The sequence below is a fragment of the Salvelinus namaycush genome, chromosome 26 (assembly GCF_016432855.1).
Source record: "Salvelinus namaycush isolate Seneca chromosome 26, SaNama_1.0, whole genome shotgun sequence".
Classification (NCBI taxonomy): Eukaryota; Metazoa; Chordata; class Actinopteri; order Salmoniformes; family Salmonidae; genus Salvelinus; species Salvelinus namaycush.
This window is the reverse complement of record NC_052332.1, coordinates 40,343,734-40,371,233: the sequence shown is the minus strand read 5'-3', so window position 1 is coordinate 40,371,233 and position 27,500 is coordinate 40,343,734. Positions and strand designations below refer to the sequence as shown.

At 45.1% G+C, this 27,500-nt stretch overlaps 1 protein-coding gene across 1 annotated transcript in view; it reads right to left on the bottom strand.

Annotated features, from left to right (window-relative positions):
• Nucleotides 1-22,025: 22,025 nt before the first annotated feature.
• Nucleotides 22,026-27,500, bottom strand: part of hunk (hormonally up-regulated Neu-associated kinase) — a 30,644-nt gene continuing 25,169 nt past the window's right edge. Inside the window, exons 7-10 of the mRNA XM_038964802.1 lie at nt 26,091-26,217; nt 25,610-25,778; nt 22,147-22,266; nt 22,026-22,061 (exon numbers count right to left, since the gene is read on the bottom strand). Coding sequence (XP_038820730.1) covers nt 22,026-22,061; nt 22,147-22,266; nt 25,610-25,778; nt 26,091-26,217 — 452 coding nt within the window. The remainder of the gene's footprint in view (nt 22,062-22,146; nt 22,267-25,609; nt 25,779-26,090; nt 26,218-27,500) is intronic.

Sequence of the window (27,500 nt, the reverse complement as noted above, 5' to 3'; positions counted from 1 at the left end):
ATACAAAAGTGAAATAAACAATACAAATTAACAGTAAACATTACACATACAGAAGTTTCAAAACAATAAAGACATTACAAATGTTATATTATATATATACAGTGCTGTAACAATGTACAAATGGTTAAAGCACACAAGTTAAAATAAATAAGCATAAATATGGGTTGTATTTACAATGGTGTTTGTTCTTCACTGGTTGCCCTTTTCTTGTGTCTCTCTCTCTCTCTCTCTCGCTCTCTCTCTCTGTGTCTTTGTCTCTGTGTCTCTGTCTCTCTTTCTCTCTGTCTCTTTGTCTCTCTCTCTCTGTCTCTGTCTCTTTGTCTCTCTGTCTCTCTCTCTCTCTTCCTCTCTCTGTCTCTCTCTCTCTCTGTCTCTCTCTTCCTCTCTTCCTCTGTCTCTCTCGCTTTCTGTCTCTCACTGATTCTCTACCATTAAGTTGTGCATAAAAGGGTTTTAACATTGAGCAAGTTGTTGTGAAGGCTGGGAGACGGGTATGTCTTTTTAATAAAAATATGCTCTGTGTTTTTGACACAAATATCAACTGTACTAGTTGTTCAGACTCTGGTCTTCTCCCATCTTGATTACTGTCCGGTAATACGGTCAAGTGCAGCAAAGAAAGACCTAGAAAAACTGCAGCTGGCTCAGAACAGAGCAGCACACCTTGCCCTTAACTGCCCACACAGAACTGACATCAACAACATGCATGATAGTAGTCTTTCCTGGTTGAGGGTTGACGAGAAAGGAGACTACTTCTCTTTATTGATGAAAAATCCAGATTGTCTGCATAATTAAATAACATTTAACTAAAACAAAATCACGGCAACGCACAGTATTATACAGTAATATAGTAATATACAGTATTATACAGTAATATAGTAATATACAGTATTATAAAGTATTATACAGTAATATAGTAATATACAGTATTATACAGTAATATAGTAATATACAGTATTATACAGTAATATACAGTATTAGAGTTATACAGTGCTATACAGTATTATACAGTAATATAGTAATATACAGTATTATAAAGTATTATACAGTATTAGAGTTATACAGTGCTATACAGTATTATACAGTAATATAGTAATATACAGTATTATAAAGTATTATATAGTATTAGAGTTATACAGTTCTATACAGTATTATACAGTAATATAGTAATATACAGTATTATAAAGTATTATACAGTAATATAGTAATATACAGTATTATAAAGTATTATACAGTATTAGAGTTATACAGTAATGTACAGTATTATACAGTAATATAGTAATATACAGTATTATAAAGTATTATACAGTATTAGAGTTATACAGTGCTATACAGTATTATACAGTAATATAGTAATATACAGTATTATAAAGTATTATACAGTATTAGAGTTATACAGTGCTATACAGTATTATACAGTAATATAGTAATATACAGTATTATAAAGTATTATACAGTATCATACAGTACTATACAGTATTATACAGTATCATAGTATTATAAAGTATTATAAAGTATTATAAAGTATTATGAAGTATTATAAAGTATTATAAAGTATTATAAAGTATTATGAAGTATTATAAAGTATTATAAAGTATTATAAAGTATTAGAGTTATACAGTGCTATACAGTATTATACAGTAATATAGTAATATACAGTATTATAAAGTATTATACAGTAATATAGTAATATACAGTATTATAAAGTATTATACAGTATTAGAGTTATACAGTGCTATACAGTATTATACAGTAATATAGTAATATACAGTATTATAAAGTATTATACAGTATTAGAGTTATACAGTGCTATACAGTATTATACAGTAATATAGTAATATACAGTATTATAAAGTATTATACAGTATTAGAGTTATACAGTGCTATACAGTAATATAGTAATATACAGTATTATAAAGTATTATACAGTATTAGAGTTATACAGTGCTATACAGTATTATACAGTAATATAGTAATATACAGTATTATAAAGTATTATACAGTATTAGAGTTATACAGTGCTATACAGTATTATACAGTAATATAGTAATATACAGTATTATAAAGTATTATACAGTATTAGAGTTATACAGTGCTATACAGTATTATACAGTAATATAGTAATATACAGTATTATAAAGTATTATACAGTATTAGAGTTATACAGTGCTATACAGTATTATACAGTAATATAGTAATGTACAGTATTATAAAGTAATATACAGTATTAGAGTTATACAGTAATATACAGTATTATAATGTATTATACAGTATTAGAGTTATACAGTAATATAAAGCATTATACAATATTAGAGTTATACAGTAATATACAGTAATATACAGTGATATACAGTATTATATAGTAATATACAGTAATATACAGTATTATAAAGTATTATACAGTATTATAGTTATACAGTAATATACAGTATTATAAAGTATTATACAGTATTAGAGATATACAGTAATATACAGCATTATAAAGTATTATGCAGTACTAGAGTTGTACAGTAATATACAGTATTATAAAGTATTATACAGTAATTTACAGTAATATACAGCTACTGTCTCTTATGACCGAAAATAACTTCTGGAAATCAGAACTGCGATTACTCATCACGGACTGGCAGAATCCTTTTTTTCCCTTTAACGAGTCTGACGAGCCCGACGCGAACGATATACTGCTTTCTCGGGAACAGGCCCAGATCCCCGTGATTTGCGTGAAGAGGAGGAAGCGAAAAAGGGTCCGGAGTGCGGGCTGCCTTCTGAGAATTCGTAGGCGATCGAATAAACCCCCACTGCCTTCCATTCTGCTAGCAAACGTGCAATCTTTGGATAATAAAATAGATGACCAAGTGGAAGATTAAACTACCAATGAGACATTCAAAACTGTAATATCTTATGTTTACGGAGTTGTGGCTGAACGATGACAATATCAACATACAGCTGGCTGGTTATACGCTGCACCGGCAGGATAGAACAGCGGCGTCTGGTAATACAAGCGTCGGCGGACTATGTATTTTTGTAAATAACAGCTGGTGCACAATATCTAAGGAAGTCTCGAGCTATTGCTCGCCTGAGGTAGAGTATCTCATGATAAGCTGTAGACCCCACAATCTACCGAGAGAGTTTTCATCTGTATTTGTCGTAGCTGTTTACATACCACCACAGTCAGAGGCTGGCACTAAGATAGCATTGAATGAGCTGTATTCTGCCATAAGCAAACAAGAAAACGCTCACCCAGAGGCGGCGCTCCTAGTAGCCGGGGACTTTAATGCAGGGAAACTTAAATCCGTTTTACCAAATTTCTATCAGCATGTTAAATGTGCAACTGATGCTATCGTTGTCCCCACAGTGACCGTACGTACATACCCCAACCAGAAGCCATGGATTACAGGCAACATCCGCACCGAGCTAAAGGCTAGAGCTGCCGCTTTCAAGGAGTGGGACTCTAACCCGGAAGCTAATAAGAAATCCCGCTATGCCCTCCGACGAACCAGCAAACAGGCAAAACGTCAATACAGGACTAAGATCGAATCGTACAACACTCGCTCTGACGCTCGTCGGATGTGGCAGGGCTTGCAGACCATTACAGACTACAAAGGGAAGCACAGCCGAGAGCTGCCCAGTGACACGAGCATACCAGACAAGCTAAATAACTTCTATGCTCGCTTCGAGGCAAATAACACTGAAACATGCATGAGAGCACCAGCTGCTCCGGAAGACTGTGTGATCACACTGATGTGAGTAAGTTAAACAGGTCAACATTCACAAGGCCGCCGGGCTTGTGTACTGCGAGCACGCGTTGACCAACTGGCAAGTGTCTTCACTGACATTTTCAACCTCTCTCTGTCCGAGTCTGTCATACTTACATGTTTTAAGCAGACCACCATAGTCCCTGTGCCCAAGAACACTAAGGTAACCTGCCTAAATGACTACCGACCCGTAGCACTCACGTCTGTAGCCATGAAGTGCTTTGAAAGGTTGGTCATGGCTCACATCAACACCATCATCCCAGAAACCCTAGACCCACTCCAATTTGCATACCGCCCAACAGATCCACAGATGATGCAATCTCTATTGCACTCCACACCGCCCTTTTCCACCTGGACAAAAGGAACACCTATGTGAGAATGTTATTCATTGACTACAGCTCAGCGTTCAACACCATAGTACCCTCAAAGCTCATCACTAAGCTTGGGACCCTGGGACTAAACACCTCCCTCTGCAACTGGATCCTGGACTTCCTGACGGGCCGCCTCCAGGTGGTAAGGGTAGGTAACAACACATCTGCTGATCCTGCTGATCCTCAACACGGGGGCCCCTCAGGGGTGCCTGCTCAGTCCCCTCCTGTACTCCCTGTTCACTCATGACTGCACGGCCAGGCACGACTCCAACACCATCATTAAGTTTGCCGATGACGCAACAGTGGTAGGCCTGATCACCGACAACAACGAGAGAGCCTATAGGGAGGAGGTCAGAGACTTCGCCGTGTGGTGCCAGGACAACAACCTCTCCCTCAATGTGATCAAGACAAAGGAGATGATTGTGGACTGCAGGAAAAAGAGGACCAAGAACGCCCCCATTCTCATCGACGGGGCTGCAGTGGAGCAGGTTGAGAGCTTCAAGTTCCTTGGTGTCCACATCACCAACAAACTAACATGGTCCAAGGACACCAAGAGAGTCGTGAAGTGGGCACGACAAAACCTATTCCCCCTCAGGAGACTGAAAGGATTTGGCATGGGTCCTCAGATCCTCAAAAGGTTCTACATCTGCACCATCGAGAGCATCCTGACTGGTTCCATCACTGCCTGGTATGGCAACTGCTCGGCCTCCGACCGCAAGGCACTACAGAGGGTAGTGCGAACGGCCCAGTACATCACTGGGGCCAAGCTTCCTGCCATCCAGGACCTCTATACCAGGCGGTGTCAGAGGAAGGCCCTAAAAATTGGCAAAGACTCCAGACACCCTAGTCATAGACTGTTCTCTCTGCTACCGCACGGCAAGCGGTACCGGAGCGCCAAGTCTAGATCCAAGAAGCCATAAGACTCCTGAACATCTAATCAAATGGCTACCACGACTATTTGTATTGCCCCACCTCCTCTTTTACACCGCTGCTACTCTCTGTTGTTATCATCTATGCATAGTCACTTTAATAACTCTACCTACATGTACATATTTCCTCAACGAACCGGTGCCCTCGCACATTGACTCTGTATCGGTACCCCCCTGTATATAGTCTCGCTATTGTTATTTTACTGCTGCTCTTTAATTACTTGTTACTTTTATTTTATTTTTTTATCCGTATTTTTTTTAACTGCATTGTTGGTTAGGGGCTCGTAAGTCAGCATTTCACTGTAAGGTCTACACCTGTTGTATTCAGCATTTCACTGTGAGGTCTACTACACCTGTTGTATTCAGCATTTCACTGTAAGGTCTACACCTGTTGTATTCAGCATTTCACTGTGAGGTCTACACCTGTTGTATTCAGCATTTCACTGTAAGGTCTACACCTGTTGTATTCAGCATTTCACTGTAAGGTCTACACCTGTTGTATTCAGCATTTCACTGTAAGGTCTACACCTGTTGTATTCAGCATTTCACTGTAAGGTCTACACCTGTTGTATTCAGCATTTCACTGTAAGGTCTACACCTGTTGTATTCAGCATTTCACTGTAAGGTCTACACCTGTTGTATTCAGCATTTCACTGTAAGGTCTACACCTGTTGTATTCAGCATTTCACTGTAAGGTCTACACCTGTTGTATTCAGCATTTCACTGTAAGGTCTACACCTGTTGTATTCAGCATTTCACTGTAAGGTCTACACCTGTTGTATTCAGCATTTCACTGTGAGGTCTACACCTGTTGTATTCAGCATTTCACTGTAAGGTCTACACCTGTTGTATTCAGCATTTCACTGTAAGGTCTACACCTGTTGTATTCAGCATTTCACTGTGAGGTCTACACCTGTTGTATTCAGCATTTCACTGTAAGGTCTACACCTGTTGTATTCAGCATTTCACTGTAAGGTCTACACCTGTTGTATTCAGCATTTCACTGTAAGGTCTACACCTGTTGTATTCAGCATTTCACTGTAAGGTCTACACCTGTTGTATTCAGCATTTCACTGTAAGGTCTACACCTGTTGTATTCAGCATTTCACTGTGAGGTCTACACCTGTTGTATTCAGCATTTCACTGTAAGGTCTACACCTGTTGTATTCAGCATTTCACTGTAAGGTCTACACCTGTTGTATTCAGCATTTCACTGTAAGGTCTACACCTGTTGTATTCAGCATTTCACTGTAAGGTCTACACCTGTTGTATTCAGCATTTCACTGTAAGGTCTACACCTGTTGTCACGTTCCTGACCGGTTTTCTGTTATTTTGTATGTGTTTGACGGTCAGGGCGTGAGTTTGGGTGGGTAGTCTATGTTATGTGTTTCTATGTTTGTTAAAGGGTGACCTGATATGGTTCTCAATTAGAGGCAGGTGGTTTTCATTTCCTCTGATTGAGAGCCATATTAAGGTAGGTGTTTTCACATTGATTGTGGTGGGTGGTTGTCTCCTGTGTCTGTGTTTGTCGCGCCATACGGGACTGTTTCGGTTTGTTTGTCAGTTCGTTCTTTTGTGTAGTCATTTTTCCTGTTCGTGAGTTCTTCGTTTTATGTAGTTCGCATGTCCAGGTCTGTCTACTCCGTTTTGTTATTTTGTTAGTTATTCAAGTTAGTTCGTTTTTTGTCTTGTTAAATAAATTCATTATGTCAAACTACCACGCTGCATATTGGTCATCTGATCCGTCTCGCCTCTCCTCGTCCGAGGAGGAGGAAGAGCTAGAGAATCGTTACAGAACCACCCACCGAACCAGGACCAAGCAGTGTGAGTTCGAGCAGCGGCCAAGTAATCAGGACTCGTGGACTTGGGAGGAAGTATTGGAGGGAAAAGGACACTGGGCTCATATTGGGGAATATCGCCGCGCTCGTGAGGAGATGGAAGCAGCGAGAGCCCAGGAGCGGTGGTATGAGGAGGCAGCAAGGAGACGTGGCTGGAAGCCCGCGAAGAAACCCCAAAAATGTCTTGGGGGGGGGCTAAGAGGTAGTGGGCCAAGGGCAGGTAGGAGACCTGCGCCCACTTCCCAGGCTAACCGTGGAGAGCGGGAGTACGGGCAGACACCGTGTTACGCAGTAGAGCGCACGGTGTCTCCTGTACGTGTTCATAGCCCGGTGCGGGTTATTCCACCTCCCCGCACTGGTAGGGCTAGATTGGGCATTGAGCCAGGTGTCATGAAGCCGGCTCAACGCGTCTGGTCTCCAGTGCGTCTCCTCGGGCCGGCATACATGGCACCAGCCTTACGCATGGTGTCCCCGGTTCGCCTACATAGCCCGGTGTGGGTTATTCCACCTCCCCGCACTGGTCGGGCAACGGGGAGCATTCAACCAGGTAAGGTTGGGCAGGCTCAATGCTCAAGGGAGCCAGTACGCCTGCACGGTCCGGTATTTCCGGCGCCACCTCCCCGCCCCAGCCCAGTACCACCAGTGCCTACTCCACGCACCAGGCTTCCAGTGCGTTTCCAGAGCCCTGTTCCTCCTCCACGCACTCTCCCTATGGTGCGTGTCTCCAGCCCAGTGCCTCCAGTTCCGGCACCACGCACTAAGCCACCTGTGCGTCTCCAGAGCCCTGTACACACTGTTCCTTCTCCCCGTACTCGTCCTGATGTGCGTGCCCTCAGCCCGGTGCCACCAGTGCCGGTACCACGCACCAGGTCCATAGTGCGTTTTGTGAGTCCAGTGTGCCCTGTCCCTGCTCCCCGCACTAGCCTGAAGGTGCGTGTCCTTAGCCCGGTGCCTCCAGTTCCGGCACCACGCACCAGGCCTACAGTGCGCCTCATCCGGCCAGAGCCATCCATCTGCCCAGTGCCATCTGAGCCATCCGTCTCCCCAGCGCCATCTGAGCCATCCGTCTCCCCAGCGCCATCTGAGCCATCCGTCTCCCCAGCGCCATCTGAGCCATCCGTCTCCCCAGCGCCATCTGAGCCATCCGTCTCCCCAGCGCCATCTGAGCCATCCGTCTCCCCAGCGCCATCTGAGCCATCCGTCTGCCCAGTGCCGTCTGAGCCATCCGTCTGTCCCGAGCCATTAGAGCCGCCCGTCTGTCCCGAGCCGTCAGAGCCGTTAGTCAATCAGGAGCCGCTAGAGCCATTCGTCAGTCAGGATCTGCCAGAGCCGCCAACCAGACAGGATCTGCCAGAGCCGCCAACCAGACAGGATCTGCCAGAGCCGCCAACCAGACAGGATCTGCCAGAGCCGCCAACCAGACAGGATCTGCCAGAGCCGCCAACCAGACAGGATCTGCCAGAGCCGCCAACCAGACAGGATCTGCCAGAGCAGTCAGCGAGCCATGAGCGTCCAGAGCCGTCAGCCAGCCATGAGCGTCCAGAGCCGTCAGCTAGCCATGAGCGTCCAGAGCTGTCAGCGAGCCATGAGCGTCCAGAGCCGTCCGCCAGCCATGAGCGTCCAGAGCCGTCAGCCAGCCATGAGCGTCCAGAGCCGTCAGCCAGCCATGAGCGTCCAGAGCCGTCAGCCAGTCATGAGCGTCCAGAGCCGTCAGCTAGCCATGAGCGTCCAGAGGCGTCAGCTAGCCATGAGCGTCCAGAGCCGTCAGCCAGTCATGAGCTGCCCCTCAGCCCAGAGCTGCCATTTATCCAGAACTGCCCCTCAGTCCAGAGCTGTCTCTCTGTCCGGAGCTGCCCTTCAGTCCGGAGTTGCCCCTCTATCCCGAGCTACCTCTCTATCCTGACCTACCTCTCTGTCCTGAGCTATCTCTCTGTCCTGAGCTACCTTATCCCGGTGCTGCCCCTTGTCCCGGTGCTGCCCCTTATCTTAAGGTTACCATTTAAATTAAGTGGGTGTAATATGAGGGTGGTCATTCTAAGGGGGAGACGTAAGCTGGGATTGACTATGGTGGGGTGGGGACCTCGCCCAGAGCCTGAGCCACCACCGTGGTCAGACGCCCACCCAGACCCTCCCCTAGACTTTTGGTGGTGCGTTCGGAGTACGCACCTTGAGGGGGGGGTTATGTCACGTTCCTGACCGGTTTTCTGTTATTTTGTATGTGTTTGACGGTCAGGGCGTGAGTTTGGGTGGGTAGTCTATGTTATGTGTTTCTATGTTTGTTAAAGGGTGGCCTGATATGGTTCTCAATTAGAGGCAGGTGGTTTTCATTTCCTCTGATTGAGAGCCATATTAAGGTAGGTGTTTTCACATTGATTGTGGTGGGTGGTTGTCTCCTGTGTCTGTGTTTGTCGCGCCATACGGGACTGTTTCGGTTTGTTTGTCAGTTCGTTCTTTTGTGTAGTCATTTTTCCTGTTCGTGAGTTCTTCGTTTTATGTAGTTCGCATGTCCAGGTCTGTCTACTCCGTTTTGTTATTTTGTTAGTTATTCAAGTTAGTTCGTTTTTTGTCTTGTTAAATAAATTCATTATGTCCTATTCCAACGCTGCATTTTGGTCGAATCCTCGGAGGAAATCCGTTACACCTGTTGTATTCAGCATTTCACTGTAAGGTCTACACCTGTTGTATTCAGCATTTCACTGTAAGGTCTACACCTGTTGTATTCAGCATTTCACTGTGAGGTCTACTACACCTGTTGTATTCAGCATTTCACTGTAAGGTCTACACCTGTTGTATTCAGCATTTCACTGTAAGGTCTACACCTGTTGTATTCAGCATTTCACTGTAAGGTCTACACCTGTTGTATTCAGCATTTCACTGTAAGGTCTACACATGTTGTATTCAGCATTTCACTGTAAGGTCTACACATGTTGTATTCAGCATTTAACTGTAAGGTCTACACCTGTTGTATTCAGCATTTCACTGTGAGGTCTACACCTGTTGTATTCAGCATTTCACTGTGAGGTCTACACCTGTTGTATTCAGCATTTCACTGTAAGGTCTACACCTGTTGTATTCAGCATTTCACTGTAAGGTCTACACCTGTTGTATTCAGCATTTCACTGTAAGGTCTACACATGTTGTATTCAGCATTTCACTGTAAGGTCTACTACACCTGTTGTATTCGGCACATGTGACTAATTTGATTTGATTTGATTTGAATTCTCTAGGGATATTAGATCCAATGTTGATCCAGGCACAACGAGTTGGCCTCCCTAGTGGCACAGCGGTCTGAGGCACTGCATCTCAGTGCTTGAGGCGTCACTAGACACCCTGGTTCGATTCCAGGCTGTATCACAACCGGCCGTGATTGGGAGTCCCATATAGGGCAGAGCACAATTGGCCCAGCGTCGTCCAGGTTTGGCCGGTGTAGGCCGTCATTGTAAATAAGAATTTGTTCTTAACTGACTTGTCTAGTTAAATAAAGGTTAAATAAAGGTTACATTTAAAATACAATTTTAATAAAAAACTGTCTTTACCGGCGTAACAAATGAGACATCAAAATATTCTGGAACATTTCTCTCAAACACTTGGGCTGTTGTTGCTATCACAGCAGCGGTTCAACACTTGACTGTCATTCAGAAAATTACTTCCTGGATCAGATGATGACTTGTGAACTGTGAAAATATCATGGAGTAATTCAACAGCTTTTCACCAAATGCGCATTCCAACAATTATTATGCATAATTATTAATGAGTATCGATTCAGGTTTGTAAGTATCAAGTTAAGGTGACTCTTTCGGTTAGAAGCATTCGATTTTTCAATTGCAGTTATTATTATTTTGGATTTGTGTGCCAATGAAAACAGTTTTCGCCGCTTAACATGAGACAACAAAATGTTACATTTACACTGCATTTCGGAGAATTCTTTACAAAAAAAACAGCTAGATCCACGATTCTTACAGGTTTCAACTGATTAATGCTTAATATAACCACAAACTTACACTGCCATACATGCAAGTCCATCAAGACATCAACCATGACAAAGGGTTAAACATATATTTTAATTCAACTTGTGAATGTTATTGAATATATCTATGATTCCCCCCTTTATATATCTTAAATGTAATGACATAAAAATAAATGTGCATATTATTATCAATGACTTATCAACGGCTGTAACAAGTTGTCCAGTGTAGGAAATGCTCACCAGTACCCTAGTTTCTGGAAAGACCCATATACAGTAGACGTGGATGTACACTTTCAGGCTTGTTGACTGGAGTTATTGTTTCAGCTGGCCTCTGGTGTGTATCACCCTTTCTCTCCGGGTCCATGGTTACGCTTGAGGGGTCTGTGTCATAGTCTGTTTGTCTCTCTGGTGCTACGGGGGGGATTTGGCTCTAACTGCCCACACTGCGTTCCAAATTGCACCCTACTTTTGACCGTGGCCCACAGAGCTCTGTAGAAAAGGTAGTGCACTACATAGGGAATAGGGTGCTATTTTGGACTTATACCCTGTCTCTGGAAAACAAAGGCCCTTAATACACTTCACCCCATCTCCTCCCCTCCTCTCCCCCTCTCCTCTCCTCCTCCCCTCCCCCCCTCTTCTCCCCTCCTCCTCTCTCGCCCCACAGCAGGGGGCTTTGTTGTTGTGTGTGACGTGTATGTCTCACAGAGCTTTGAGGACCCCTGTTCTTTGTCTGGTCAGAGGGCGGGGTGTTACGGAGAACGGTTTACGGACGAGACCCGGGTACCATAGTTGAGTGGATTAACAGTGTGTGTGTGTGTGTGTGAATTGTGTGAGTGCGTGATTGTGTGTGGCATTACGAAGGGGTCATTCAGCTGTCGTGTTGGTGTTCATGACTACCACAGCTGTCTTGTTGGAAATGGATACACCATGTGTTGGGTGTGTGTGTAGGGTGTGTGTGTAGGGATGGTTTGGCATCCATCTTGCTGGGAGGGAGATAGTTCACATTCTTCTTTAGATGAAGAGACACAGGTCTTTGTTTAGGACTTACTAATGTAATATTTGATCAATGTATAGTTTGATGGTTTACCATGTATACATTTGATTATCTGATTTATATTGGCAAAGTATTTGACTATCGTATATATATATATATATATATATATATATATATATATATATATATACACACACACACACACACACACACACACACACACACACACACACACACACACACACACACACACACACACACACACACACACACACACACACACACACACACACACACACACACACACACACACGGCAGCAGGTGCAGTAAAAGGATCAGACAGAGACTTCATGGATTTAGTATAAATATTTAAAATATTTTATAAGCCATCGTAAAAATCTCGACACTCAAAAGCAAAAAGCTATTCATTACAAAAGAACCTCGAATCAAGTCCGTTCATTTCAATCGCAATATCGAAAAAAAGAAAAAAAAAGACTTACAAAGACATTTCATATTTTCAAAAAGTTCAAAAGTTTTGACATTTTCGTATTAAAATCGGGTATTAAAACAGTTTTGCATGCAAGTGTTGACAGATATGAAAGACATTCTATGTCAAAAGGGAGAAGCATTGTGTAAAGTGGAAGCATTTGCTCGTCCAATACAGTCTGGTGAACTCAATAATGTGACAATGTCAAAACGTCACAGTCAATATGTATAAGAAGACAGTTTAAAAAAAATCATAGAATACAGAACACTAGAATCCATCATCGAGAACCTTTAGAACCCCCGGAATCATACAACACCACAAACTGTCACGGCACTACAACACAATCGTGTCCATTCGTTCAGAAAGCACCTTGGCAATACCGTCGTTTACGGCAGGCAGAAAACACACATATAGCAATATTGCACAAACGACAGTCAGTATCACTTAAAGACGATATGAAATGTATCACTTTTACGTGCCGTGATAGTTGAAGTTATGCCCTCCTCCTCCTCCTCTTCCTCCTCTTCCTCCTCCACATCTTCCCCCTCCCCCCTCCTCTTCCTCCTCCTCCCTCCTCTTCCTCCTCCTGTTTCAGTCGGAGACAGGGCAGGGTTGCAACACTCAGCAACTCATTGTAATCCTTTGACACTTTTATAGAACTTGTCTGTCTCAACAGGTAGATCTGCTAACAGAGTCCCTAATGGTATCCTACACATGTTATAGTCCATAGGGCTCTGGTTAAAAGCAGTGTGCTATGTAGGGAATAGAATAGTATTCGGGACGCACCATAAGGAATGGTTCAACTGTCATATAGAATGATGTATATTTCCACTGTCATATAGAAGCTGATTGTATAACAGGTTAACAGTTGGGCTCGGAACAGTACCTTATAGGGCTATAGGGAAGTTAGAGCGGTGTGGAAGGTTACGTGACTGGCTTAGAAACAGACTATCACTAGGATTCTGCAGTGTTGGGTTCCGGTGGAACACAATTCACCGTGGATACCGTAGAATTAACTAGGATTCTGCAGTGTTGGGTTCCGGTGGAACACAATTCACCGTGGATACCGTAGAATTAACTAGGATTCTGCAGTGTTGAGTTCCGGTGGAACACAATTCACCGTGGATACCGTGGAATTAACTAGGATTCTGCAGTGTTGGGTTCCAGTGGAACACAATTCACCGTGGATACCGTGGAATTAACTAGGATTCTGCAGTGTTGGGTTCCGGTGGAACACAATTCACCGTGGATACCGTGGAATTAACTAGGATTCTGCAGTGTTGGGTTCCAGTGGAACACAATTCACCGTGGATACCGTGGAATTAACTAGGATTCTGCAGTGTTGGGTTCCGGTGGAACACAATTCACCGTGGATACCGTGGAATTAACTAGGATTCTGCAGTGTTGGGTTCCAGTGGAACACAATTCACCGTGGATACTGTAGAATTAACTAGGATTCTGCAGTGTTGGGTTCCAGTGGAACACAATTCACCGTGGATACCGTGGAATTAGAACGCGTTCTAATTCTACGGTAGAACCCACGGTTGATGGTCAGGTTCTGTTGGAATGAAACCAAAGCAGAAATTCCACATAACTAATGGACTGATCTTAACCACAGGTCCTAGAATGTTTTTGTTTTAATGAATGTGACAGCAGAAAGGACAGACTGACAGGCAGCTGTTGGTATGGCTTGACTGTAATTATGTGGCTTAATGTACACAACCACAGTCATGTCAAGCTGAAGGGACTTCCTAGAATAACACAATGACATAACAGTCTTCCAGGGAAATGGTTTACAATAGATTATACAACCACTTCCACTGTAAAAACCTCATCTTAATTTCCCTGAATGTGTGTGTGTGTGTGTGTGTGTGTGTGTGTGTGTGTGTGTGTGTGTGTGTGTGTGTGTGTGTGTGTGTGTGTGTGTGTGTGTGTGTGTGTCACTCAGCCCTCTCTCACAACACAATATGTAACAACGACAGGTGAAACTCTGATACTGTAGGAGTTTCACATGTTCCAGTCAATGGAGTCACAACGTGTCTTCACAAAGGCCTTTCACCAGCAGAAACAATCGTTGACAGTACAAAGAGACATTTTCATTTCATTTCAAACCACCTTTAGTCTTCAGTGTTTTATTTTATAGTCTTTCACTCCAACAGCCAGAGTGTCTCTGTGTATCTAGAGTCATAGTGTCGTCATGGTGACTGCCTCAGCAGAGGACAGTTCACAGGGTCAAAGTTCACAAAAGTTCCAAGGCCGCTCAGGGAGAACCACGCCCACTTCCTGCCCCAAAACAGGACGCAGGAAGTAGGATCAAGATCCAAAACTGTCTGAAACGACGACATCTTATCCCCTCGTTTCATTGGGCAATAACTTTGGACCATAATCCTCCACATGGTCTTTGATCATCGTCGTTGTCCCGTTACCCACAATGCTTCAGCAGAGGGTCTTGAGCGCCCCGGAGGCGCAGAGCAGCGTCTGCATGTGGTAAGGGGGAGGAGACACCAGATCCTCCTCCACCGCTTGCTCCGCCCTGAAACTGAACGGTTGGAAGGGAACCTTCTTCTTCAGGATCTGACCGATGCCCATAGAAGGGAACTTACTGCCGCGGTGATAGGGGCTGTCTGACTCAACGCTGCCCCCGGCGGACGGAGGGCTAAAGGCAGATGACGGGTTGAGGGGGGAGAAGGCTGATTTGGGCGGGGAGAAGGCTGAGCCTCCTGGGGGGCTGCCGAAGGTGCTGGGGGGGCTACAGCTGGTGTCTGACCCGCACCAGTCACCCGAGTTAGAGGAGGACTTTTTAGGCTGGGGGTTGACGATGAGGACGGGGGGGCTGGGGATGGTCGCCTTTTTTAAGTAGGAGGAGTCAGGGTGAAAGGCGGAGACGTGTCGCGGAGGTGAGAAGGTCCCATTGGTCAGTTTGTACCAGGGAGTGGCCGAGGCAGGAACCACAACGTCGTCGATTGGCTCGGCTTTGGAGAGGGAGTCGTAGGAGTGCATACCGATTGGAGAGGGAGCCGGGGGGGCAGGGATGTGGTCTGGGCTAGTATTGGCCGCCTGGAGAGTTTCGAGGCGCCTGATTGGCTGTGGCGTGCGGGGGAAGAGGGGGTGGATCTCTAGGTATTCCATGGAGGACGAGGCAACGGTGCCGGACGGGGCGAGAGGAGAAGCACGGTGGAAGTTACCTGTCACCGCTCGCAGAAGAACTGAGAGAGAGAGAGAGAGAGAGAGAGAGACAGAGAGAGAGACAGAGAGAGAGACAGAGAGAGACAGAGAGAGAGAGAGAGAGAGAGAGAGACAGAGAGAGAGAGAGAGACAGAGAGACAGAGAGAGAGAGAGAGAGAGAGGGAGAATATGTTAATGACCACATTCTATAACAATGTTACCCTCTGGGCCGACATGTATCTACCAGACCTGGGTTCAAATACTGGTGTTTCTGGTATTTATTTTCTGTGTATTTGGGTAGACCAAAACAAGTACTTTTACTTTAGTATTTTAATGGTTATTTGTATTTAAGAGGATTATCAAATACTTATTTCAAATACTAATTTCCAAATGGGTGAGTGTGTGTGTGTGTGTGTGGTAGATGTCTTTAGACTAAACATAAATACACCGATTGAGTTTGAGGAGCTCCTTTGAGACTGAACGCAGACAACCTGTAAGCAAAAGGAGAGAGACGGAGACAGACAGAGAGAGACAGACAGAGAGAGATAGAGAGAGAGAGATAGAGAGAGATAGAGACAGAGAGAGATAGAGACAGAGAGAGATAGAGACAGATAGAGATAGAGATAGAGATAGAGATAGAGAGAGAGAGACAGAGATAGAGAGAGAGACAGAGACAGAGACAGAGACAGAGACAGAGACACAGACAGAGACACAGACAGAGACACAGACAGACAGACAGACAGACAGACAGACAGACAGACAGACAGACAGACAGACAGACAGACAGACAGACAGACAGACAGACAGACAGACAGACAGACAGCAGGAGAAGGGGGGTTGAACAATATATTTCTCAGGAGGGAGAAAGGAAGATATACAGCATGGCCTTCAAATTAGTCTATTCGTCTATTTCAGCCACACCCGTTGGTGACAGGTGTATAAAATCGAGCACACAGCCATGCAATAGACAAACATTGGCAGTAGAATGGCCTTACTGAAGAGCTCAGTGACAACGTGGCACCGTCATAGGATGCCACCTTTCCCACAAGTCAGTTCTTCAAAATTTAGTCAAAGGCTGAGATCACCATGCCCAATGCCAAGCGGTCGGCTGGAGTGGTGTAAAGCTCGCCACCATTGGACTCAGTGGAAACGTGTTCTCTGGAGTGATGAATCCGACAGACGAATCTGGGTTTGGCGAATGCCAGGAGAACGCTACGTGCCCGAATGCATAGTGCTAAGTGTGGGGGAATAATGATCTGGGGTTGTTTTTCATGGTTCGGGCCCCTTAGTTCCAGTGAAGGGAAATCTTATCACTACAGCATACAATGACATTCTAGATGATTCTGTGCTTCCAACTTTGTGGCAACAGTTTGGGGAAGGCCCTTTTCCTGTTTCAGCATGACAATGCCCCTGTACACAAAGCGAGGTCCATACAGAAATGGTTTGTCGAGATCGGTGTGGAAGAACTTGACAGGCCTCCACAGAGCCCTGACCTCAACCTCATTGAACACTTTTGGGATGAATTGGAACGCAGACTGTGAGCCAGGCCTAATCACCCAACATCAGTGTCTGACCTCACTAATGCTCTTGTGGCTGAATAGAAGCAAGTCCCTGCAGCAATGTTCCATCATCTAGTGGAAAGCCATCCCAGAAGAGTGGAGGCTGTTGTAGCAGCAAAGGAGGGACCAACTCCATATTAATGCCCATGATTGTGGAATGAGATGTTAGATGAGCAGGTCCCCCTCCTCTGTTAATTGGGTCAACAGAGGAGGGTGACCTGGGAGATAAGAGAGGGGGAGAGAGAGAAAAGGCTTGTACAGGTTTAAAAACCCTGCATCATCTGCTCAGATATGTCAGGAAAACCTCTTCTTTCTAGTAAAATGAAAAATGTACTGTCCTTGTCCTTTGGCCACCGGGGACTGAGTTAAACAGTTCTTCTCTCTCTCATACCATGTAAATAAAAACACTAATGTTCCATGGCCCCTAGATCAGGGGCATTTTAAATGTTACCCTACGAGGTACTGATTACTGCTGCTTCTCTGTTATACCTGATAATGAATTGCAACCACCTTGGTGTCCCAGGTCTAAATCAGTCCCTGATTAGAGGGGAATCACCCACCTTGGTGTCCCAGGTCTAAATCAGTCCCTGATTAGAGGGGAATCACCCACCTGGTGTCCCAGGTCTAAATCAGGCCCTGATTAAAGGGGAAACACCCACCTGGTGTCCCAGGTCTAAATCAGGCCCTGATTAGAGGGGAATCACCCACCTGGTGTCCCAGGTCTAAATCAGTCCCTGATTAGAGGGGAATCCCCCACCTGGTGTCCCAGGTCTAAATCAGGCCCTGATTAGAGGGGAATCCCCCACCTGGTGTCCCAGGTCTAAATCAGGCCCTGATTAGAGGGGAATCCCCCACCTGGTGTCCCAGGTCGAAATCAGTCCCTGATTAGAGGGGAATCCCCCACCTGGTGTCCCAGGTCGAAATCAGTCCCTGATTAGAGGGGAATCCCCCACCTGGTGTCCCAGGTCGAAATCAGTCCCTGATTAGAGGGGAATCACCCACCTGGTGCCCCAGGTCTAAATCAGTCCCTGATTAGAGGGGAATCACCCACCTGGTGCCCCAGGTCTAAATCAGTCCCTGATTAGAGGGGAATCACCCACCTAGTGTCCCAGGTCTAAATCAGTCCCTGTTGAGAGGGGAATCACCCACCTAGTATCCCAGGTCTAAATCAGTCCCTGTTGAGAGGGGAATCACCCACCTAGTGTCCCAGGTCTAAATCAGTCCCTGATTAGAGGGGAATTACCCACCTGGTGTCCCAGGTCTAAACCAGTCCCTGATTAGAGGGGAATCAACCACCTGGTGTCCCAGGTCTAAATCAGTCCCTGATTAGAGGGGAATCACCCACCTGGTGTCCCAGGTCTAAATCAGTCCCTGATTAGAGGGGAATCACCCACCTGGTGTCCCAGGTCTAAATCAGTCCCTGATTAGAGGGGAATCACCCACCTGGTGCCCCAGGTCTAAATCAGTCCCTGATTAGAGGGGAATCACCCACCTAGTGTCCCAGGTCTAAATCAGTCCCTGTTGAGAGGGGAATCACCCACCTAGTATCCCAGGTCTAAATCAGTCCCTGTTGAGAGGGGAATCACCCACCTAGTGTCCCAGGTCTAAATCAGTCCCTGATTAGAGGGGAATTACCCACCTGGTGTCCCAGGTCTAAACCAGTCCCTGATTAGAGGGGAATCAACCACCTGGTGTCCCAGGTCTAAATCAGTCCCTGATTAGAGGGGAATCACCCACCTGGTGTCCCAGGTCTAAATCAGTCCCTGATTAGAGGGGAATCACCCACCTAGTGTCCCAGGTCTAAATCAGTCCCTGATTAGAGGGGAATCACCCACCTGGTGCCCCAGGTCTAAATCAGTCCCTGATTAGAGGGGAATCACCCACCTGGTGCCCCAGGTCTAAATCAGTCCCTGATTAGAGGTATGGGGGGGGGAGGGGGGGGGGGCAGTTGAACTGACCACTCCTTAGTGCTGAGTTATGTTACACACTAGCGGTGTCATGTGTTATACAACACCATCTTCACTCACCTCAAATAAACTTCTGTCACATGACCTAGTACTTTAAGTACCCAATGACGACTCCTTCATGATGTCATGTGATACATTATGTATAATATACAGTACCGGTCAAACGTTTGGACCCACCTACTCATTCAAGGGTTTTTCTTGATTTTTACTATTTTCTACATTGTAGAATAATAATAAGTAAAGACATCAAAACTATGAAATAACACATATGGAATCATGTCGTAACCAACAAAAAAAAAGGTGTTAAAACAAAATCTAAATATATTTTATATTTGATATTCTTCAAGTAGCCACCCTTTGCCTTGACGACAGCTTCGCACACATCTGGAGAAAATCACACCGGTATGATGATATACCGTACATATGAACAACATACACTCGCCAACGGGCCATTTCAAGGTATGCCCAGTACTATGCTGGCTGTGTTGTATGTGTGTGTGTGTGTGTGTGTGTGTGTGTGTGTGTGTGTGTGTGTGTGTGTGTGTGTGTGTGTGTGGTCTCACCTGTTTTATGGGGATGAAGGGATGGGAGGGATGGAGGGGTGGAGGAGTGGAGGGATGGAGGGATGACATCTAGTGTTGGATTGTATCCAGATTTCCATATCTTCATATCGTGCCCGTGTCATCCCGGGTTTTATGGTATTACCGACAGTGCACACAACGGCCGCTATTTCTTTTCAAAGGAAGATAATCCCCCAAAAACGTCACTTACCAGAATGCTAACAAAATGCTAACAAAATGTTAACCAATACTTTAAAGAAATGTATTTAACCTTTATTTAACTAGGCAAGTCAGTTATGAACAAATTCGTATTTACAATGACGGCCTACCCCGGGCCAAACCCTAACCCGGACGACGCTGGGACAATTGTGCGCTGCCCTATATGGGGACTCCCAATCACGGCCGGTTGTGATACAGCCTGGAATCAAAACAGGGTCTGTAGTGATGTCTCTAGCACTGAGATGCAGTGCCTTAGACCGCTGCGCCACTTGGGAGCCCGAGTGATACTAAGGAATTCTCATAAAGAATGCCAAAAATAAATGCTAACGAGCGCATCGCAAACATTTTGTAAAGATTCTGACCTAAACTGTACAAGTACAAATGCTACACAGTTTGCTGCACAAAACTAATATTAGCCAGCAAGACTCTGGATACAGGAGGGGATTCTCTGCTGTTGCCAAGCGACGCTTGATTTTTGGAAGAAGCTAACCACTTAGCTAGATAGCTAACTAGCAACTAAATTAGCTACACCAAACACACGACTACAGTGTATTTAACACATTTTAGATAGTTAATAGTAATAGTTATAAGATATATCTAGCTGGCAAACATTTAATGTTAGATCACCTGGCGCACGCTGCACAACAGTGAATGACTCTCAAGGCTACGGTCTCTCGTCGTTGTGTGCTCGTAAACAAACACCAAACACACCTTTATCGACTAACGTATTTCACAAGTTGACTACGGCTATTTACTTAAAAATTATTAAATACAAATATTCAAATGTATATAAAAAAAATATATTTTAAAAAACTTCAAAGAAATGGTTTCAACGGTGATAACAGTATTGAAAAACAATCCCGTGGCTTTACGGTACACACGGTACACACGCTACACACGGTACACAGGGTACATACGGTACACACGCTACACACGGTACACACGGTACATACGGTACACACGGTACACACGGTACACACGGTACATACGGTACACACGGTACATACGGTACATACGGTACACACGGTACACACGGCACATACGGTACACACGGTACACACGGTACACACGGTACACACGGTACATACGGTACACAGGGTACATACGGTACACACGGTACACACGGTACATACGGTACACACGGTACACACGGTACACACGGTACATACGGTACATACGGTACACACGGTACATACGGTACATACGGTACACACGGTACACACGGCACATACGGTACATACGGTACACACGGTACACACGGTACACACGGCACATACGGTATACAGGGTACATACGGTACACACGGTACACACGGTACATACGGTACACACGGTACATACGGTACACACGGTACATACGGTACACACGGTACACACGGCACATACGGTACACACGGTACATACGGTACACACGGTACACACGGTACATACGGTACACAGGGTACATACGGTACACACGGTACACACGGTACATACGGTACACACGGTACGCACGGTACATACGGTACACACGGTACACACGGTACACACGGTACACACGGTACATACGGTACACAGGGTACATACGGTACACACGGTACATACGGTACATACGGTACATACGGTACACACGGTACACACGGCACATACGGTACACACGGTACACACGGTACACACGGTACACACGGTACATACGGTACACACGGTACACACGGTAGACACGGTACACAGGGTACACACGGTACACAGGGTACACAGGGTACATACGGTACATACGGTACACACTGTACACACGTTACACACGTTACACACGGTACACACGATACACACGGTACACACGGTACACACGGTACACACGTTACACACGGTACACACGGTACACACGGTACACACGGTACACACGGTACACACGGTACATACGGTACACACGGTACACACGGTACATACGGTACACACGGTACATACGGTACACACGGTAGACACGGTACATACGGTACATACGGTACATACGGTACACACGGTACATACGGTACACACGGTACATACGGTACATACGGTACACACGGTAGACACGGTACATACGGTACATACGGTACATACGGTACACACGGTACACAGGGTACACACGGTACACACGGTACACACGGTACACACGGTACATACGGTACACACGGTACATACGGTACACACGGTATACCGCCCAAGCACAGTGACATCTGCCGTTGTTGTTGAGAGTAAATCAGCTCTCCAGATAACACAGAGCGTGAAAGGATTTCTGTTGAGAGGACAGACAGGGAACAGAGTGAGTTTGTGTTCTCACCATTTCTGTGCTTCTTCTCCTTGCTTGGCCCCTTGCTGACGGCCAGGTAGACAGGAGTCTGTTTAGGAGGGATGGTGACCTTCTCTACGTGTTTCCTCCACTGGGTTTGGAAGTACTCATTCTTCTCGGTCTTCTTCTCCTTCTCCTGGTACACCTTCTCCTGGAGGACAGAGACGTTATTACAACGTAAATTCACAGAGATATTCAACTATTCTATTATTCTCCTGGAGGACAGAGACGTTATTACAACGTAAATTCACAGAGATATTCAACTATTCTATTCTTCTCCTGGAGGACAGAGACGTTATTACAACGTAAATTCACAGAGATATTCAACTATTCTATTCTTCTCCTGGAGGACAGAGACGTTATTACAACGTTATTCCCAGGGTGTCTATAATATCCTGTACTCCATGGTGGTGTAATGTAGGGTGTCTATAATATCCTGTTCTCCATGGTGGTGTAATGTAATGTAGGGTGTCTATAATATCCTGTACTCCATGGTGGTGTAATGTAGGGTGTCTATAATATCCTGTTCTCCATGGTGGTGTAATGTAGGGTGTCTATAATATCCTGTTCTCCATGGTGGTGTAATGTAATGTAGGGTGTCTATAATATCCTGTACTCCATGGTGGTGTAATGTAATGTAGGGTGTCTATAATATCCTGTTCTCCATGGTGGTGTAATGTAGGGTGTCTATAATATCCTGTACTCCATGGTGGTGTAATGTAGGGTGTCTATAATATCCTGTACTCCATGGTGGTGTAATGTAGGGTGTCTATAATATCCTGTACTCCATGGTGGTGTAATGTAATGTAGGGTGTCTATAATATCCTGTACTCCATGGTGGTGTAATGTAGGGTGTCTATAATATCCTGTACTCCATGGTGGTGTAATGTAATGTAGGGTGTCTATAATATCCTGTACTCCATGGTGGTGTAATGTAGGGTGTCTATAATATCCTGTACTCCATGGTGGTGTAATGTAATGTAGGGTGTCTATAATATCCTGTACTCCATGGTGGTGTAATGTAGGGTGTCTATAATATCCTGTACTCCATGGTGGTGTAATGTAGGGTGTCTATAATATCCTGTACTCCATGGTGGTGTAATGTAATGTAGGGTGTCTATAATATCCTGTACTCCATGGTGGTGTAATGTAGGGTGTCTATAATATCCTGTACTCCATGGTGGTGTAATGTAGGGTGTCTATAATATCCTGTACTCCATGGTGGTGTAATGTAGGGTGTCTATAATATCCTGTACTCCATGGTGGTATAGTGTAATGTAGGGTGTCTATAATATCCTGTACTCCATGGTGGTGTAATGTAGGGTGTCTATAATATCCTGTACTCCATGGTGGTGTAATGTAATGTAGGGTGTCTATAATATCCTGTACTCCATGGTGGTGTAATGTAGGGTGTCTATAATATCCTGTACTCCATGGTGGTGTAATGTAATGTAGGCTGTCTATAATATCCTGTACTCCATGGTGGTGTAATGTAGGGTGTCTATAATATCCTGTACTCCATGGTGGTGTAATGTAGGGTGTCTATAATATCCTGTACTCCATGGTGGTGTAATGTAGGGTGTCTATAATATCCTGTACTCCATGGTGGTGTAATGTAATGTAGGGTGTCTATAATATCCTGTACTCCATGGTGGTGTAGTGTAATGTAGGGTGTCTATAATATCCTGTACTCCATGGTGGTGTAGTGTAATGTAGGGTGTCTATAATATCCTGTACTCCATGGTGGTGTAATGTAGGGTGTCTATAATATCCTGTTCTCCATGGTGGTGTAATGTAATGTAGGGTGTCTATAATATCCTGTACTCCATGGTGGTGTAATGTAGGGTGTCTATAATATCCTGTACTCCATGGTGGTGTAATGTAGGGTGTCTATAATATCCTGTACTCCATGGTGGTGTAATGTAGGGTGTCTATAATATCCTGTACTCCATGGTGGTGTAATGTAGGGTGTCTATAATATCCTGTACTCCATGGTGGTGTAATGTAGGGTGTCTATAATATCCTGTACTCCATGGTGGTGTAATGTAATGTAGGGTGTCTATAATATCCTGTACTCCATGGTGGTGTAATGTAGGGTGTCTATAATATCCTGTACTCCATGGTGGTATAGTGTAATGTAGGGTGTCTATAATATCCTGTACTCCATGGTGGTGTAATGTAATGTAGGGTGTCTATAATATCCTGTACTCCATGGTGGTGTAATGTAGGGTGTCTATAATATCCTGTACTCCATGGTGGTATAGTGTAATGTAGGGTGTCTATAATATCCTGTACTCCATGGTGGTGTAATGTAATGTAGGGTGTCTATAATATCCTGTACTCCATGGTGGTGTAATGTAGGGTGTCTATAATATCCTGTACTCCATGGTGGTGTAATGTAATGTAGGGTGTCTATAATATCCTGTACTCCATGGTGGTGTAATGTAGGGTGTCTATAATATCCTGTACTCCATGGTGGTGTAATGTAGGGTGTCTATAATATCCTGTTCTCCATGGTGGTGTAATGTAATGTAGGGTGTCTATAATATCCTGTACTCCATGGTGGTGTAATGTAGGGTGTCTATAATATCCTGTACTCCATGGTGGTGTAATGTAGGGTGTCTATAATATCCTGTACTCCATGGTGGTGTAATGTAGGGTGTCTATAATATCCTGTACTCCATGGTGGTGTAATGTAGGGTGTCTATAATATCCTGTACTCCATGGTGGTGTAATGTAGGGTGTCTATAATATCCTGTACTCCATGGTGGTGTAATGTAGGGTGTCTATAATATCCTGTACTCCATGGTGGTGTAATGTAATGTAGGGTGTCTATAATATCCTGTACTCCATGGTGGTGTAATGTAGGGTGTCTATAATATCCTGTACTCCATGGTGGTGTAATGTAGGGTGTCTATAATATCCTGTACTCCATGGTGGTGTAATGTAGGGTGTCTATAATATCCTGTACTCCATGGTGGTGTAATGTAGGGTGTCTATAATATCCTGTACTCCATGGTGGTGTAATGTAGGGTGTCTATAATATCCTGTACTCCATGGTGGTGTAATGTAGGGTGTCTATAATATCCTGTACTCCATGGTGGTGTAATGTAGGGTGTCTATAATATCCTGTACTCCATGGTGGTGTAATGTAATGTAGGGTGTCTATAATATCCTGTACTCCATGGTGGTGTAATGTAGGGTGTCTATAATATCCTGTACTCCATGGTGGTGTAATGTAGGGTGTCTATAATATCCTGTACTCCATGGTGGTGTAATGTAGGGTGTCTATAATATCCTGTACTCCATGGTGGTGTAATGTAGGGTGTCTATAATATCCTGTACTCCATGGTGGTGTAATGTAGGGTGTCTATAATATCCTGTACTTGTGTGTTAGAACCTAGCTGGGTCAGACAGAACCTCTGGTGCCTCAGTGACATTATGTTGTCATCCTGAGTTCCATGGTTGCCATGGTGTTGTTTACCCCGACCTACCCTGTACTCCTTGGAGAGCCTCTTCATCTTGTTGTTGAGCAGGAAGTAGACGGCCAGGGTGTGACAGGCTCTGTTGGTGAGCACGGCGCTCAGCACCTCGCTGTGTTTATAGCCCATCCTCTCTGTCATATGGAGTAATACCATGTGGTTGATCTCCTCAATGTGGATCCTGGAGAGACAGAGAGAGAGAGGTTAACCATCAGACCTGTGTCTGTGTTGCTGTGTGTGTGTGTGTGTGTGTGTGTGTGTGTGTGTGTGTGTGTGTGTGTGTGTGTGTGTGTGTGTGTGTGTGTGTGTGTGTGTGTGTGTGTGTGTGTGTGTGTGTGTGTGTGTTTCCGTGTGTGTGTGTGTGTGTGTGTGTGTGTGTGTGTGTGTGTGTGTTTCCGTGTGTTTCCGTGTGTGTGTGTGTGTGTGTGTGTGTGTGTGTGTGTGTGTGTGTGTGTGTGTGTGTGTGTGTGTGTGTGTGTGTGTGTGTGTGTACCTGTTGAGGTAGGGTGCTCCAGTGTTAGCGTTAGCCAGTTGTAGCCAGGAGTCAGACATGACCTGGTGGATGTTGGGTCTCTTAGCTGGATCTGGTTCTAACAGCTTCTTCATTAGACAGATGGCCGCTGTGGAGAGAGAGGAGGGGACAGAGAGGAGGGGAGAGAGAGGAGGGGAGAGAGAGGAGAGTAGAGAGAGGAGAGAGAGGAGGTGAGAGAGGAGGGGAGAGAGAGGAGGGGAGAGAGAGTAGAGAGAGGAGGGGAGAGGGGGAGAGAGAGGAGGGGAGAGAGGAGGGGAGAGAGAGGAGGGGAGAGGGGGAGAGAGAGGAGGGGAGGGGGAGAGAGAGGAGGGGAGAGAGAGGAGGGGAGAGAGAGGAGGGGAGAGGGGGAGAGAGAGGAGGGGAGAGGGGTAGAGAGAGGGAGAGGGAGAGAGGAGGGGAGAGAGAAAGCGAGGGAACGAGAGAGAGAGAGATGGGGGAGAGAGGAGGGCAGTGGGAGAATGGGGGGGGAGAGAGAATTGGTTAAAATATTTACTATGACGTAAAATACTTACTAATCCAGACAGAGTGTATCAGGGTTGGAGTCAATTCAATTTCAATTCCAATCAATTCAGAAAGTAAACCAAATTCAAATTTCCCATTCCAAATGTTCCTCATTGAAAAGCATTGGGGACGATTGGAATTTCAGTGTAACTTGCCCAATGAACTAGGATTTTATATGGAAGTGAACCCGGCCAACCCCAGTGTCTGTGTCAGTGTTCAGACTTCCATTGGCAACATTCTCCGTGAGGTTAAACGACACATATGTCTGTCTGACCCTTGTGCTTTTCTGTTGACTGTTGACTGGCAATTCATAGTTTCCTGTTAGTTCTAACTGTGTCTCAGCTGATGGAAACACAAGTCCCTCTCAGACGCAGGGCTATTTACAGAATAACAACTTTCTCTCTCTCTCTCCCTCTCCTTAGGAAGCGAGGGAATAATGTCTGTCTGTCTGGTGTCTGGAATCTTAGGTCCTCTCCTCTCCTCTCCTCTCCTCTCCTCTCCTCTCCTCTCCTCTCCTCTCCTCTCCTCCTCCTCCCCTCTCCCCTCCTCTCCTCTCCTCATCCCTCCTTACATAAGAAGATGAATGAGAAGACAGCTCGGATTAATAATTGCTTACATAACTCTGTCTCCTGACTCTGTCTGAGCTCACACACTTTGCATCATCAAGAGGTGTGTGTGTGTGTGTGTGTGTGTGTGTGTGTGTGTGTGTGTGTGTGTGTGTGTGTGTGTGTGTGTGTGTGTGTGTGTGTGTGTGTGTGTGTGTGTGAGTGAGTGAGTGAGTGAGTGAGTGAGTGAGTGAGTGAGTGAGTGAGTGAGTGAGTGACTGAGTGAGTGAGTGAGTGACTGAGTGAGTGAGTGACTGAGTGAGTG